Source organism: Papio anubis, chromosome 3 (genome assembly GCF_008728515.1).
Source record: "Papio anubis isolate 15944 chromosome 3, Panubis1.0, whole genome shotgun sequence".
Lineage (NCBI taxonomy): Eukaryota > Metazoa > Chordata > Mammalia > Primates > Cercopithecidae > Papio > Papio anubis.
The window spans coordinates 125,517,746-125,535,945 of NC_044978.1; the positions used below are offsets into that span (position 1 = coordinate 125,517,746).

At 38.7% G+C, this 18,200-nt stretch overlaps 1 protein-coding gene across 3 annotated transcripts in view; it reads right to left on the reverse strand.

Moving 5' to 3' along the window:
• The window catches only part of RASGEF1B (RasGEF domain family member 1B), a 614,418-nt gene that overhangs the window by 166,140 nt on the left and 430,078 nt on the right, over positions 1 to 18,200 (reverse strand). For all 3 annotated transcript variants that reach the window (XM_031664556.1, XM_031664555.1, XM_031664557.1), the window contains one exon: positions 7,915 to 7,998. In XM_031664556.1, the coding sequence (XP_031520416.1) occupies positions 7,915 to 7,998 (84 nt within the window). The remainder of the gene's footprint in view (positions 1 to 7,914; positions 7,999 to 18,200) is intronic.

Genomic DNA, 18,200 nt, shown 5'->3' on the forward strand with positions numbered 1-18,200 from the left:
TAATTACCTCCCTACTGTTCAGACCATAAACTTTTATGCAATCTGCTCTCTGTTCACCTCATTTGTACTCATTTATTTTAACAGGCATCCAAGCTGCCTATATGCAAAAACTTTACAGGTATTAGTGGTGAGTGGAGATTTTAACTCCACCCTTGACTTGATTGTAATTCTTTCATTAAACTGAACTTTAAAGATATTTAATAATATCACTTTGAATCTTTTCATTGAAAGTGTTAAAGTTCTGAAAATTAAATGCATAACCTCATGGATTAGGTGGACACTAAGCCTCCTTCTCCCAGGGGAGATAAACTGGGACACCTCAATATATGGAATGGCTTTTGAAGAATACTATTTTGATCTGAGTAACCTCATGGTAACATCTTTGCAGCTCATACCCCCTTTAAATTTCTTTGTAAAGCAACTGCTTTTAAAGGATCGGCCTAAGGCTGCATGCTCACACATTATTTCCCATTTGTGCACGGTTGCTATTTATAACTGGGGCCTTTTAGAAAATGAAAATCTAAGGTGGGTTAGCTGTAGCCAGAGTGACCCATAATATAAGCCAGGTCATACTTTTTTTGGCATCCTTCTGTGTCCTCTCAGGAAACTTTGATTATATTTCAACTAGAAATAGGAAAGAGATTGTCCAAATATAAAAGCACTTCTGTAGCAGGTGGTTAAGACACAGGTTCTTGAGTCAGCATGCCGGGGTCTGAATGCCAACATACCATTTATTAGCTTTGTGACTCTGAACAAGTTGTTTATCACCTAGGCTTCATCTGTAAGATGATTAAATGAGATAATGCTTATAAAGAATTTATGTTAGTGTTTGGCACTGAGTTCTCAAACAATAGTAATTGTTGTGATAATTATTATTGCTGTTATCATTTATACCAAATTGCCCTGGATTACAGTTTATAGTACGCTGCCTCACACATGGTAGGTATTCAATGTCTGTTTATTTCTTAGCGGATGCTTGGCTAGCTTTTAGCTGAGAATGCAATATTTCCAAGGAGTGCTTCCTTCGGCTTTCTTGAGAGTACTGGGAAGATAACAAAAGGAACTCAAGGGCAAGGAGATTGGGCAGGTAGCAAAACTGCCTTAATTCTGTATTAATTCTGCTGATAATTCAGTGGTGCAGCTTCACAGAGCTCAGTGATTTTTTTTTTTTTCCCTATCTATGTGAAAAGAGGGTATATGCATCCTATGGCAGCCTTAGGTCATGTGTTTTGACTGCTCTCAGGTGGTACAAATTAAAGTTTCTTTCTCCCTCAGTAATATACCAGGCCGTCTACTTAGCATTTTTCCATCAGAATTTCCACTTGATATTTTTCAGCTGGGTTCTGGAAGCAACATTAGGGTGGTGTTAATGGAAAAGTATCAGCACATTGCGACAAGGAAAGAATAAACAATATCTCTGTAATACAAATATGACTCTGTGCCCTTTGATAGCAGCACATTCCACAGCAGCAAGGATCTGAGGATAGTGTGTGTTGTGTTCGTGTGCGTATGCTGTTAACAAAACATTTATTTATATTTAAACATTAGTATATGGTGATGTGTGTGTGCATTTAGTCCATATATGTTGTACCATATGTTTTAACCTGTAAAGATAAGCTATAAAGCAGGATCAGAAGAACAAGAATGATATCTGTTTCTCATGGTTACTGTTTCTCAGTTTTATAGTGGGGAGGCATCTACATACTTCTAAAATTAATCAATTTATAAGCCTAATAAATATTCTACAGATATTAATTGTTCACATTTCATTTTTTTTCTGTGGCTTTTGAGAGCTAACATTAAATATTTTTATCCCTACAGGAGGACATAAAATGAATTGCTATTGGCTTAAGCTCACTTGTTAAATTTCATTACAACCCTTCTAAGTTTATCGAGTCTATTTATAGAGCCATCTTGCCTTTTAGGAATGTTAAGGTGGATAAACTTCTCACCTTTATGCACCAGACTCTATTTTTTCACCCAGTTGAACTCCTACAGATGGAACTAATGTAGTAAACTTCAGCCTAGGTTATGCCTGTGTGGTAGTGAGAACCCAGGACTCTAAATTTAAGAGATCCATAGTCTCCCTCTGATTATTTAACATTTATAAGACAGTACAGATGATACTGATTTTAAAAATTATAGTAAGCCACTAACATAGAATATAGTAAGTAGAATATAGTAAGCCACTAACATAGAATACTACTTCAAGAACCATTATGAACAAGGATAAGAAGATGAAAATACCTAACTGAATAACAAACTAAAATTTTGCATTCATTTCACCATCAATAGACAGGCACTATCTGCCTACTACGTACATATCATGGTTTCAGACATTTAGGGGAAAGGCAGGATGAAAAAAATCTGCCATGGACTCTAATGTATGATAGTAGAAACAGTTGCCTTTTTAGAGGGTTAATCTATTAAGCCAAAACAATAAGTATTATTTCATGTTAAATAAAAAAAGAATGGATCTAGAATGAGGTATGAGGTAATGATTCACTGTTCCCATAGAAAGCCTGTGTGATAGAGTTATAGCAAAAGCTGGAGCCCAAGATGGTTGCCCTAGGGAATCCAAACCTGCCCAGAAAATGAAATAGAATATTATGTGAAATACAGATATGAAAATATTTGTGAATATCCCCAAACTAATGACACCTCCTACCTACAGTAAGTATCCCTAGAAGAATTACTTGATTGGCAATGGACTTCACTACAGCAGACAAACAGCTAGCATCAATGGAAACATTATTTGATAGACAATGGACTCTTGAGTTTGAGTAGTTTCAGTAGAATCTGCCTCAGTCTAAGGATAATTTCTTTGAGATTAGATACCTAGGTTTACTACCTTCAGAACTGAAAGACGGAGCTCTCTGCTAAGCAGAGTCCTGCTCACCACCATGTTCTTCAAGCCAGAAGTTAGCTTCTCTGTCTCTTCTTTCTCAACCAGGCTGGATTTGGGAAATGGGTGCTAACAAGTTAGCATCTCCATTCCTTTAGCTGCTATTTATTGTACCAGGTTCTCTCAGTGACTTCCCACAGAGCAGGCAGCCTACTCTCTGCTCTGTGTAATTGTGCAGTAAGATATTATTGCTGCCACAGCAATAATGACCAAAATAGTAGTGGCGTAAACCAAATCAAAGTGTATTTCTGTCTTAGGCAATTACAGTCAGAGCACAAGCAGCCAAGGGTTCTATGGAATCAGAAACCTCAACTTTTCAATGTTGTTTCTCTGCCCTTCTCTCTTGGTCTCAGGTGGCTGGTCTAGCTTCTATTACCACATCTGTATTCCAGCTGACGTGAGGGGTAGGGCCTTCTTACAAAGGGCATGACCTGTAAGTTACATACATCATGTCCACTCACATCCCATTGGCCATAATCTAGCCATACAGCCACATCTAGCTGTAAGGGAGGCGGATAAATGTGCTTTTTATCTGGGTGGACATATGCCCAACTGAAACTTCCATTATTTTAGGGAAAAAATCGAACTCTTGAACTGGAAGTTTTTCTCCACCTCATCACAAAAAGCTCCAGAAGAAAATTACTTGGCTAAACACATTTTGCCTCAGTGACCAGAAGCTAAATGTATAGAGAAAGAGTTCCAGCTGAATCGGGGTACTTACACAGAAAAACTAAGATCATGTTCTTATACAACTATAGTAGTTGTCATGGCTTACTTTGCTAAGAATCATTATCTTCCAATTATTCCACACATGACCTTCAGTACTTTTTGGAAGCAGCAGTAGTCTATACACTAGTTTTTGAGTTGACTTCTCCATCTTCTTGGCTCACTGACAGTCCTAAATAATGAATATTATGTCCCAAGGCACCTGTGGAATTAGTGCTGTATGGCTAGATCCATCCAGATCTAGCCATAACATAATAATATAATGTTCAGTAATTTTGAAAAGCCTATGACTTACATGACTACTCTTAAAATGGTCCCCATTAGCTTAGCTAAGCATTCCTTTGCTAGGGAAAATTGTGTGGTGGTAAAAGAAGCTAAAGATTAATCTATGAAAAGGACACCTCTAATTTTTTCTTCCCACGGATGCTTCCCAACTTTGAAATAAAGCAGATCTATGTTTTGTTGATTCAAAGTTCACCAGTTCCTTTCTTTTTAATCTGTTGTTTATCCAGTTACTTCCACCTGGCTCCTTCAGTTTCCCTTTCCCTCACTCAGAAATACAGAACGCCTAGGGAGTCTTGTTTACTTTCTTAGACACCCTTTCATTTAACAACACTGCTATCCTTCAAAGCAGTCGATCTCTCCATTTCCTTCTGGTCAAATAAAATAATTTTATTTATTACTTTTTTTTGCATTGAGGACAAGTCAATCAGATTAAGCTGTCTCCTAAATTCTTTTGAGAAAGGCAAGTTGGCAGTCATGGTCATGGGCATCCCCTCATTCAAAACAGTTGTCTGCTTGTGTATCTGGAGAAACCTGCACAGTTTGCTGAGCTCATGGCATTTTACTGGGTTGTTTTAACTCAGCATGATATGCACAATATCTTGCCAGTAGCACCAATGAGAATTTTGTGGAGAGCCTGGTAGTTTTTTACGTTAACCTCTAATGTTACCTATCTCCCTCAAGCCCTGCTTTTATTTTCATCATCATTGTCCAATTCCCTTTCAGGAGTCTACTTTGAATCTCCCATTAATTTATTAAAATCCTGCAATTCTTTTTGCATTTATTGTTGGCCTGTGCAACCTCTAGGGAATAACATGTTTACTGTCAAATATGTTAAAGTTTACTCTGTTTTAGTTCATCCTCCAGAGTATCTCCTATAAATTACAAAGAAAAGTCTTCTAGCTGTAACATTGAGGGATTTGATGGAATAAGTTCAGCTGGAGATTTCACAACACAATATTTAGCAGCTGCAAAGGAAAGGAAGACAAAGCTGCCAGGTTATCCCCAGGAAATCCCAAGACACATATTTTTAACATTTGCATTCTTATTTACATAAATTTGTATGTTTCATTCAAAAGGCACTGACTCCAATTATGTAAAATAAAACACTCGATTTCTCTTTATCTGACGGGTAGATAACCACATATTCTAGGCTTGCTTGCCTGTTGCCCAGAGTGATTTCTCTGGCTTCTTCCTCTCTGCTCCAAGACTTTCTCCCCATTATGCCTACCCTCTCATCACAACCATTAAGGAAAAGAGTTATCATTTGGTTGTAGGATTTGAGTTGGCTCCAAAATATTGTTCTCTATTATGTGCTCTCATTGAAATCCTGTTTTCCAATTGTGGGTTTTCACAAGACACTCCCTTCCCCCTTCCCCCACAACAACAACAAATGCTGGTCCCTGATTCAGCTTGGAGAATCATTGTTTGGGTGGTGAAAATCCCATCTTGAGCCAGCTTTCAGTTTTACACTCAAAATTTCCCGGTAGTGAGGAAGATAGTTTGGATTCTAGGCAGATTAACCATAGGTTTCAACTATCCACCCCAAATGCTGCCTTCCATGGGCCCCTATAAATATAGGTTGACTCTGCTTACATTTTTTAGTGTCATTTCTCCCCTCCAGGTAGATGAATATCAGAGCTGACTGCAAAATAAATTCATTAGAGTAATTTATAGCAAGTATATTAAGCCCAGAAGCTAGAGCAATGAGAAAAGAGATCCAGAGCGTCCTTTGGGAGCGATCTCACTCAACCCAGAACAGTCCTGGTGACACCGTACAGAAAGCCCATCTGCCAACTCTGCCCCAGTGGGGAAGGAGCGCCTGAGAATCACACGGAGAGACAATATCACGGAACCATGGATGGTTATACTGTACTAAATTCACTTCCATTCTCTGAAAAGCATTTCAAAAAGCCACTCCCTAACATCCATATACTGCTGCTTCTGTTCCTCATCATGCCCAGGAAACCACAGAGTAAACTCAGGACCACATACTGAATTGAAATGAAATTTAGTCAAGCGACCCCTCAGGGATTCATTGACTTTTGACCTTTGCCTTTGAAAAGGCTTCTCTCCGTCTCCACAGACAAGCTGGTGATCTGTTTATGTTTAGAGGCTATATAAACAATGTCAAGATACCGGGGCTAGAGGGGACAGTTATGGAGGCAAGGCCGTGAATATTGGAACAGTTAGCAACACATTCTGTGACATCCAGGGTGTGTTTTGTTGTTGGTCGGCTGTTTTAATCTTTGGGAGAAAGGATATTCCTCTTACTTGGAACTGAAGTCAGCAGAGGGGAAGTGCAGACCTCACCAAACACAAAGTAGAGAAACACAGTCATAAGAAACTTGGGTTGCTCCCCTGCTACGCCTGCAAAATGTCAGCCTCGCTGACAGCAGACAGGCGGCTTCTGCTTCACCCGGGATTTCACACCCCGCATACAGCTGCCTCGGCAGGACTTGTGGCCAAGGCAAAATTACCAGGAATTAGCTAGGAAAACAGATTCACTTCCTGTAAAAACTGCAAACCCCGCCCCCCTTCCCCCTACGCCCTGCCTCTGGTTCCACCCACGTATATCTATAGGAACACTATGTAAAGAATTTTTATTTGTTTGTTTTCGGCTTTTCCTGGCAGTGACTATGTTTCATACTAGATACTGGATTGTATGTGGTCCGGAGATGTACTGCAATAGCAAAGGACAGGAAGGTGGTGAGAATCCCAGGGACACTGTGGTCCTTCTGTTAAGGTATACCTGGAAGGTACGCTTGATCTACTCATCAGAGTTTGGTTTCTCTTTCTGAAATACAACACCTCCTTCTTCTATTTCTTGAGATAAGCAAATTGGGGATGTAGTTTCTCTAAGCTTACTAGTTAGCTTTTCATTTATTCATGTATTCAATTCATTTGCATAACTCCTTGAGTGCTTGAATACATAGTGGACAAAATAGGTAAAAAAAATTTTAAAACATTCCTTGCTCTTGTAGATTTATATTAAATTATTTAGGCAGGACGCGGTGGCTCACGTCTGTAATCCTAGCACTTTGGAAGGCTGAGGTGGGTGGATGGCCTGAGCTCAGGAGTTCGAGACCAGCCTGAACAACATGGCGAAACCCCATCTTTACTAAAAATACAAAAAATTAGCCAGGTGTGATGGCACATGCCTGTAGTTCCAGCTACTTGGGAAGCTGAGGCATGAGAATTGCTTAAACCCAGGAGGCGGAGGTTGCAGTGAACCAAGATCGCACCACTGCACTCCAGCCTAGGCGACAGAGTGAGACTCTGACTCCAAAAATATATATATAAACAAATAAATTATTTTATCTTTGTAACAGCCCCATGAGGCAGATACCATTATGATGAGTTTTTGTTTGATTGGATCTTTTTTTTTTTTTTAAACAGGGAACTTGCTCAAGTCACACAGACCATGAATGGCAGACCTGTGACTTGAAGTCAGGTAGGCTGGCTTCAGAGAGCCCCACACTCTTCCTTTAGGGTGCTATGCTCCCCGATGGGACTGATGGCTGTGATTGCAGGTCCAGAACAGGAGCAGTTCAAGCATATACCTGTAGTTTCTAGAGGCAAAGTCTTTAAGTCAGCAAGATAGTTTAAAAGATAAATATTGTATAGTTAGTATTGTGGCTGATTTCCACATGAAGATGTCAGTGACTAAAAGCATCCTCTTTCTTATAAGTTTCCATAGGCAGAGGAAGGTGAATCAGAGTGGAGAGATCAGAAGAGTGAAGGAAGATGGGGAGGATGTCATTGGAATTGATGTGGAGGCAGACACTGAGGACAGGGACTCTCAGATCAAAGTTTTCTCAGGCTCAACATTTTGCCTGAGAAAGTCCTACTAAGGCCAACTAAATAGTACAAACTTTGAATTATATCAGTTACTTTTTTGAGATCAATTTTATTATTTCACTGAAATAGCTCAAGGCAAAAAGAAATAACGGTCAATTGACTCGAATCATACTGTCTGATAAAAGTAGGTTCATTCTTACTTTGCCTATTGGCTTCTCAATCAGAGGGCTTGGAAAGCAAACTGGAGTTATACTGCCGTACATGGAAGGTTTCCATTGCTGTTCCTGCAAGAAAGGAAACAGAGAAAGGGAAATTTCAGGGATGTGGCTGGCTTTCCTGCTGCATGGATCCATTTTCCTGTTACAACAGTGCCTCAAGCATTTCAACTTGATAGTTGTCACTTGAAATATTTGAGTCAGCATTTTTGCATGATCTCTTTAGTTTGCGGTCTGTGCAAACTCATTTAACCTTGTTCAGGGACACCATTTATGACATTTTTAAGGCATTAATACATACATGTTGACATACATTCAGAATATGTTCACCTCTTAAGATATCTTCCTAGAACATGGATCAGACTACGTGAATCTTTTTAAAAATAACTTTACTAATATATCATTGCATAAAAACCTGGCCAGGCACGGTGGCCCATGCATTTAATCCTAGCACTTTGGGAAGCCAAGGTGGGCAGATCACTTGAGGTCAGGAGTTCAAAACCAACCTGGCCAACACAACGAAACCCTGTCTCTACTAAAAATACAAAATTAGCCAGGTGTGTAATTCCAGCTACTCGGGAGGCCGAGGCAAGAAAATTGCTTGAACCAGGAGGCAGAGGTTGCAGTGTGCCGGGACTGTGCCACTGCACTCCAGCCTGGGCAACAGAGTAAGACTCCGTCTCAAAGCAAACAAACAAACAAACAAACAAGTGACCTCATGTAACCCTCTGGTTTCCAAATCTTTGATGCCATATGGGATAATTTCCAAAGTACTCTACCTGCTATTTAGAGCCTTCCCAAAGAGTCTCTGCTTTTTCAGTTTTGATTCTGCCCTATGGTTTACCCTAAATCTCAAGTCACATTGGTCCATGTTATTTTCACGAATGTCTCCAATTTATGCTGTTCTGCTCATGATTCCTAAAATAACCTTTCTGCAATATCTGCCTGTGAATTCCTTCTTGTTCTATAAAGCCCAGCTCAAATTCCCTAGGAAACATTTCACTATTGTTCTCTACTTCTTACTAGAGTCAGAATAAATTTCTCCCTACCAAGTTCCATGGTACTATTACTGGAGTGTGCCATGGTTTGAATGTGCACCCCATAAGTTCCTATGTCAGAAACATAATTACCATTGTAAAAATATTAAGAGATGAAGCCTTTAAGAAGTAACTAGTCTATCTGGGTTCTCCCCTCCTAAATAGATTAATGCTGTATTCAGGGGGATGTGTTAAGTTATCTTTGGAGTAGGCTCTTGATAAAAGAATAAGTTCAACTCCCATTTTCTCTCTGTCTCATGTGCTCATTTCCTCTCACCTTCCACTATGGGAGGGCCCTCACCAGATACTGGTGCTATGGTCTTGGACTTTCCAGCCTCCAGAACCATGAGCCAAATAAATAGCTTCTCTGTATAAATTACCCAGTCTGTGGTATTCTGTTATAGCAGCAGAAAATTGATTAAGACAGAGTACTTGTCACTATCTGCTGTGAATGTGAGCTACAGAGGACAGAACTCATGCTTTAGTTACAATTTGTATATTTCACAACCTAAAACAGGTCTTATACAACATGCATGCTCTTCTTTTTCAATTAATTTTTTCTTTTGTCAGCCAGATCTTTTTCTTTATATCTTTACTAATTTCTAAAATACCCCGCTAGATCCAGCTCTCTCCAACCTCCAGTCCCAATTCTCACTACACACATTCACCCACTTTTTTCAGTCTTGGTAGAGAAGACATCAAGAGACTTGCAACTGGGGGGAAAAACTTAATAGTAGGTACCAATAAATCCCATTAATTAAAAATGAACTTCAAAAATTAATCAACAAATATTGACCCATCCCCACCCACACTGTCCATTAATTGGCTTGTTTCTTGAGTAAAAGGAAGACTTTTTTTTTCCTGTGGCCTTAGCAAGGAATGGAGTATGACCCTCTGGAATCTCTACTCCTGCTGTTACTAATTATCTTCCCCTCTTCCCCTAAGGCAAATTACTTGTACTCTCAACGAGGGTGGCCCTGTCTACAAATGTGGTTTGTGTTATTTACACACATCTCGCAGGGTATTTTGAGACTAATTGCAATGATATCTGTGGTCTAGAAAGGCAAAGTATAATTCCTGGGGAACAGGCCCTATAGTTTACCCTCAGGAGAAGCCATTCAAATCACTAACTTCTTCCCAGGGTCTGAAAACAAGGGTTATAGTTGGGTCCTGAGGGATGTGGATTTCTGTCCATTAGGAGTTAAAGTGAGACTAGCAACTCATTTCACAGGTCATGTTCCAGCCATCAAAGAGTAATTACCATCAAACCCCACTGGCACAGGTCCCAACAATATTAGGGAATGCACGAATGAAAGTTTCAAAGGATACCATTACCAACTCCCGCCTTCCAAAGATAAAAAGATACTGAATGGCACCAGAGAAAAAGCCAAAACATATCAACTTAAGGTTGTAACTTTTAAAAAATGAAAATAACTGTTCAGTATTGATGATTGTGAAACATGATTCTGTTTCAAGGAAGTCAATCTGCAGAGGCAGTAGATGAATCTGAAGAACTCTGCCCTTTACTCTGAGGCTCCTCCAGTTGCTATGGCAACATGTAACTAGTTTTCTTAGGGTGTTATGCAGCCTGATTTTCTTTAGACCAAACATTCCCCTGATACATTTACACTGGGTATACCTAAGACCAAAACAACCCAGCAGTTGCAAAGCATAGATTTCTTACTTATACATTATTTACTTGGTGGGAAAACATAAGTCGGGGCCACACATAAAAGGGAACTTCTGAAACAGTGGGTTCATAGGCAAAACACAGAGCAATGAGGGACATATAGTTATTATTAAATAGCATTTCCCTTTTCCTATCCCCCATCCTCATTTCAGGCTTTTCCCACCTACAGGGTTTTGTATGTACTATGTGTGTGTATATATATACGTATTAGAGATGTGGTGCATATGTATGTACACACACACACACAGTCTGGGTGACTGATACTTAACAGTGTTTCACACTAACTCACCATTTGCTGAATGTGGGGGTGTAGGTGCTGAGGATGAACTTGGAATAAGGAGACTAGCAGGGAATTAGAGAAAAGTTGTTGAAGCCTCAGGCAAACCAGGCATCCTCTCCAGATCTCTGGAAAATGAGGGTAATTGTCCCCTTATCTTCTTCCCATAATAACTTCAGAGCTACAGAACTCCAAAAAGTGACAGAACTTCTCAGAAATCTCTACATGAAAGGTATCTGGTGTTACCTTTCCAGATTGGACCCTTAAAAGGAGACCAAAGAAGTTGTTATGGCCTGACCTGTAATTACTACCTTCAATGTTTATCCTGATGCCTGAAATATAAGTGCAACTTCTGGTGCAAAAGGAAAGCGATAATCAAGGTTTTTAAGGAATAAAGATGTGAGGATCATCTGGCAAGCTCAGCTAGTTGATTGAGCAGTGGGATCAGAACAAGTGGCATCTGCTTAAGGCTGAGTCACCAGGCAGCCCAAATTATCCTAATAATTCTGAAAGAAAGAATGCCTCCTCTTGCAGAAGTCTTGATTTCATATTCCATATAAAGCAAGGATGTTCACATCCATCCAATGCCTGCCCCTCCTCCCCACACCTCAAAGCTAGTAACAGTGTGTTCTGTTTTGAGATGGAAGCAGATTCTACCTTAAAGATTGCCATTCCCCTCTCCAACCTCACCCTGTCACTCATTATTTAAGGAGCAAAAATAACTGCACCCTGTATCGGTAGAGGGCTTTCCACAAACTGATGACAAAGCACTTTGGTTGCTCCTCACACTGCTCAAAGGCTACAAGCTCTTTCTGGGGCCTAGGATATGGAGGGAGCTGTGACCTTTCAAATACTCAGAGGAAATAGAAGAGAAAGAAAATTCCTAAAAGGGGATGTGATGTAGATAATCACCACTGTCCTGGCCCCTGCTCTCTCTGGCCCCTCAACCTGGTTGTTGAGACAAACCAACAGGGATTTGGGCTGGTCCCTCCCATCACAGCTGGAGTTCCTTCCTTGGAAGGGTCAAGCACACAGACAGACAGAAAGCTGAGGCGGCCTTGGGAAGGGAGGAGAACTGGGTGGAGGGCGATTAAATGTTGACTCACTGAGGCTTGACCAGACTTCCTCCCTTTTCTACGCTCGAGTACAGTTTTTGATGAACTTAAGTAAACTGTGCATACTGCTACACTTTCTTCCTTCCTTTTGGGCTATTATCACAGGCTTGCCAGCAGAAAGAAGGTCACAGGGGAGAATAAACTCACAAGCATTCTGGGTTTTCCGTTTATTTTGGCAGGATCTTGTTAGAGCCTGACCTGCTAATGTGTTCTTCAGCACCTCCCTCAGTACCCATTTCCCTTGAATGCTCTGCTAAATTTTTGCCTTTAAATTTCTGTTGCCTGGTGGTTTTACACGCTGATTTTTAAAATGTCTCTCGTGCGGTTACCTTCCTTCCCCATGTTTCATGCATCTTCAGCACCACCTGTACTTACCACAAGGCTACAATTACAAAGAACATTAAAACAAGAAACACTGCACATTAATGGGACTTCTGAAAGAAGACGGCACATTCCCTTCACCATACTCACATATCTTGGAGTTTTCTGCCAGGCTTTATCCAAATGCATGTGTTTTAAGCTATAACACCACTTTGTATTAACCTCTTGTATCCACTTAGCATCACATATTACATATTTTTGTCTTGTTGCATAGTCTCTAGAGTTGTAATATTTAGTAACTATAAAATGTTCCATCAACATAGACTATAATGTATTTTATATCTTGATATATATTTTTATCATTTCCATTTTCTCCCTGTAATTACATATGCTTTTATTTTTGTCTTTTGAGTCATTTCTTTAGAATATATTTCTAGAATATATTCTTTAGAACATATTTCTTTAGAATATAATTCTAGAATATAGAATATATTTCTATATTTCTAGAATAAGATTTCTAGGCCAAAAATATAGACATTTTTATGGCTCTTTTTATTTACTATCCAATTATTGCTTTTCAAAAGGATGGAACTGGTTTATACAGCTATCTCTAATATATACACATATGTACTATATATGTGTATATATACATATGTACATGTGTACTATATATGTATATATATTAAAGGTATAGTCCATAAGTATGTACTATATATATGTATTTAGAGATATAGTACATATGTATGTACACACACACATCCAACTCTTTTTCTTAACAGCAAATCCCTGAGGAACTGCCATCATCAACCTTGTATTTATAAGTAAGAACACTAAACACCACAGAGGTGAAGTAACTCAGTGCCAGATGACCAATGTCCCTTTTATAGGCTTCACTGGCTTCAAGTGCCTAGACCCAATATGTTCCTGGTTTCAATGAGTAATCACTGACTATGTCTCTATCCTGTAATTTCTTAAGCTTGTGTCACAGTGAGACAGTGAGCATGGAGTAGGAAATATGCCAACTCCATAGCTTACTACCTTTGAGACCATGAGTAAGTTAATGAGCCTTGCTAAGCCTCAGTTTCCCCAAATGTAAAATGGGATAATATCTATATCATAGGCTTGTTTGGAGGACTTTAAAATTCAGACCAGCAAATAAACTTACATAATAAGTGCTACTATTATTTTTCATGTTAATAAAAAACATTCTCTTGTTAGTCTTCCCTGGTGCCTTCTTCAGAGTAGAATACAAGGTATCAGTGAATCTCTATTATAATGTAATAAATAGATTTCCTCCCCTACTGTCAATCAGCAAATATTTTCTAAGTACTGTAACTTAGCTCTTTACTAATTTTGTAAGAATTTTATATAAAAATATTTTTTATAATTAATATAACAATTTATAGAAACGTAAATAAGCTAGAAGTATTCCCTTCAGGAACAGGAACAGGACAAGGATGCCCATTCTCACCACTCTTTTTCAACATAGTACTGGAAATCCTAATCAGAGAAATCAGACAATATAAAGAAATAAAAGGTATACAAATAGGAAAAGAACAAGTCAAATTCTCTCTCTTTGCTGACAATATGGTTCTATGCCTAGAAAAACCTGAAGACTCTACCAAAAGGCTTCTACAACTGATAAGTGACTTCAGTAAAATTTTAGGCTACAAAATGGATGTACAAAAATCAGTAGCATTTCTATACACCAATAATGTTCAAGCTGAGAGCCAGATCAAGAACACAATCCCATCTACAATAGCCATAAAAAATAATAAAATACCTAGGAATACATCTAACCAAGGTGGTGAAAGATCTCTACAAGGAGAACTACAAAACACTGCTGAAATAAATCATGGATGGCACAAATAAATGGAAAAACATTCCATGCTTATGGGTTTCAAGAATCAATACTATTAAAATGGCCATACTGCCCAAAGCAATCTACAGATTTAACACTATTCCTATCAAACTAACAATGTCATTTTTTGCAGGAATAGAAAAAAATTATTCTAAAATTCATATGGAACCAAACAAGAGCCTGAATAGCCAAGAAAATTCTAAGCAAAAAGAATAAAGCTGGAGGCATCACCTTACCCAACTTCAAACTACGATGTACAGCTACAGTAACCAAAAGAGCATGGTATTAGTACAAAAACAGAAACATAAACAGACGAGTGGAACAGAACAGAGAACTCAGAAATAAAGCTGCACACCTATGAACATCTGATCTTGGATAAAATTGAGAAAAATAAGCAATAGGGAAAGGATTCCCTATTCAATAAATGGTGCTGGGATAACTGGCTAGCCATATGCAGAAGAATGAAACTGGACCCTACCTTTCACCATATACAAAACTCAAAATGGGTTAAATATTTAAATGTAAGACCCCAAACTATAAGAATCCTAGAAGAAAACCTAGTAAACACCATTCTGGACATTGACCTTGGCAAAGACTTCATGACTAAGTCATTACAAGCAATTGCAACAAAAGCAAAACTTGACAAGTGGGATCTAATTAAACTAAAGAGCTTCTGCACAACAAATGAAACTATCAAGAGAGTAAACAGACAACCTACAGAATGACAGAAAAGACTCACAAACTATCTGACAGAAGTCTAATATCCAGAATCTTTAAAAAACTTAATTCAATAATCAAAAACTGAATAACCCCATTAAAAAGTAGACAAAAGACAGGAACAGACACTTCTCAAAAGAAGACATATAAGTGACCCACAAACATGTGACAAAATGTTCAGCATCACTAATCATCAGAGAAATGTAAATCAAAACCACAAAGAGATACCATCTCACACCAGTCAGATGGCTATTATTAAAAAGTCAATAAACAAGTGCTGACAGGGCTGTGGGGAAAAGGAAATGCTTATATACTGTTGTTGGGAATGCAAATTAGTTCAGCCACTGTGGAAAGCAGATTGGAGATTTCTCAAAGATCTTAAAACAGAACTAACTACCATTCGACCCAGTAATCCCTTACTGAGTCTATATCCAAAGGAAAATAAATGATTCTACTAAAAAGACACATGAACACATATGTTCATTGCAGCATTATTCACAATAGCAAAGACATGCGATCAGCTTGGGTGCTGGTCAACAGCTGCCTGGATAAAGAAAATATGGTACCTATACAACATGGAATACTACACAGTCATAAAAAGAATGAAATCATGTCCTTTGCAGCAACATGGATGTAGCTGGAGGCCATTATCCTAAACAAATTAACACAGGAACAGAAAACCAAATACCACATGTTCTCACTTACAAGTGGGAGCTAAACATTAGGTACTCATGGAAATAAAGATAGAAACAACCGACACCGGGGACTACTAGAGTGGGGAGAGTGGAAGGAGGGCAGAGGCTGGAAAACTACATATGGGGTACTATGCTTATTACCTGGGTGATAAGGTCATTTTTACCCCCAAACTTCAGCATCATGCAATACACCCATGTATCAAACCTGCACATGTACCCCTAATCTAAAAGTTGAAATTATTTTTTAAATGCTTAAATAAAAATCATAACAATTATAAAAATTACAAAAGGTACAAAATAGATTATTTAGAAGTTTATTAAATAGTTTAAATGAGTATGTTTACTTTTAAATTGTAAACATATCCAATACTTTTCTATTATAAATCATAATTATAAATATACTTTTAAAACTCATTTAAAATAAAACATACAATGAAAGCTTCAACAATAAACAAATATTTTAAATATTTTTTTAAAGTAACCGATTGAGTTAATAAAATAAGCATAGGCTTATAAAAGTAAGTGCTTATGAAATACATTTATGTCTGCTTCTAAGGACCTTATAAATAAGATAATGATATAGTGAAAAGCACATTGTTGGCCTTGTAGTCTGAAGACCTGAATTTGAAAACTGGCTTTGACACTTACTTGATATGTAACCTCTTTGTGGCTCATTTTTTCAGCAATAAAAAGTATAGTATATAATTTGTTTTTATTTTATTTTATTTTTTATAAAAAGGAAGATCCAATCTTCTTTGTTTGTCTGAAAACAATCAACAGTCTTTTATACATCTCTTTGGAATGTCAAACCATGACATGTGATATTACAGCACAAGATAGTCCATTCACTTGTATGACATAAACTCTAGTATTCTATAGGCGTTTGGAAAAGTAAGAAGGGAAATGAAAATAGGAAGTCATCTATTCAGACATGTGAAAGCATCACATAGAAGAAGAAATAATTTTCCATAGTTCCAATATATCACTGGAGGTCAACTTCATACACAAAATCCCAGAACTATGAGGTCCAAACAGCTCACAACAGTGCTTTCAACAACAGGGGAAGAGGGAGGCAGGGATGCTGTAACCTGCATCTCTGCAAGTGGGAACTGCTTGAGACTGGCAGCAAATTTGGGGAAAGGTATTAATGGGTAAGAGGCATTTTATGGGTTAAATTATTTTCCCTCCAAGTTCATATGTCTTTACTCTCAGTACCTCAGAATATGACAAATATTAATATGACTGTATTTGGATATAGGATCATTGAAGAGGTAATTAATTAAAATGAGGTCATTAGGGTGGGCCCTAATCCAATTTGACTGGTGTCCTCATAAGAAGGGGAGATTAGTGTACAGATATGTACAGAAGAAAGACTGTGTGAAGACTTGGGGAAAGAACAGACATCCGCAGGGCTTCAGGAGGAACCAATACAGCCCATGCCTTGATCTCAGACTTTTAGCCTTCAGAAATGTGAGGGGAAATAATTCTATTGCTTGAGATCCCCAGTCTGTGGTATTATGTTATGGTAGCCCTAACCAACAAATACAAGGCATCCTAGAAAAAAAAAAAAAAGGAGCTTCAATATTGGTGAAAAGGATTCAGGGCAGAAGGTAGTCAGTGTAGGAAAGGTTTTCCAATGAACTGGGGAGAGGGTGTTGCAGTGACCAGTGACAAAGCAGATGCAGACATCTGAAGGGGTGGGGTTCTGCATGGCCGTGCTGAGCAGGCACTGGGGATATCTTATGCCTTACCCTCAAGGAGCTCCCCAAAGTGTAGTTGGGGAAATTTGTGAAAAAATTATATTTAAAAGAAGTGGTACATATTAAGGCTAGAGATATGCAGAAGATGCAGGGGGACCAAAAGGAGGAGCATCTAACACACCTGGGAGAGGAACCCCCTGTTGCTGGGAGGTTTCCAGGAGGAGGTGGTCCTGGAGCTGAGTATAAGGGGACAGAATAAAAGCTAGGTGACAATGAAGTGGTGTGGGATGGGAGAGGATGGCAGATCTGAGGATATGAAAAGAGATGTATGCTGTTTGAGGAGGAGGAAATCTCACAAGTGCAAAAAAAGATGTATGGAATAAAAATAACTGCTGAGTTTTTTGTGAACCACAAATAACCTGGTGCTGTTAGATCTTCCCAAGTGAGACTAGGATGGTGAGAGATGGTGCAGGAAAGAACCACAAGGCAAGAACCACAAAACTCTTTTAACAATGTTTCAGTGGATTTCCTTAGTGAAGAGGAGGATGCATTTGAGGGGATGAAAGACTGGAAACCAGGCAACTATTTAGGATGCCGGTACCACAACCAGGAAAGGTAGGCTAATGTCTGGATGTTGGCACTAGCAAAGTAGCAGAAAGACTAGAAAGGAGGGGATAGACTGAAGAAATTATCAGAACTTATCCATTGGTTGGAAATAGAGGTGGCGCTAGAAAGGATTACTGGCACGTTTCTAGGAAGTGGAGGAGTGAGGAAGTGCACCTAAGAGTACAGAATCTTCCTAGGATTACAAGAAAGGGGAAGGACATGGTAAGAGTGCAGATGACAGGCAAAGAGAGA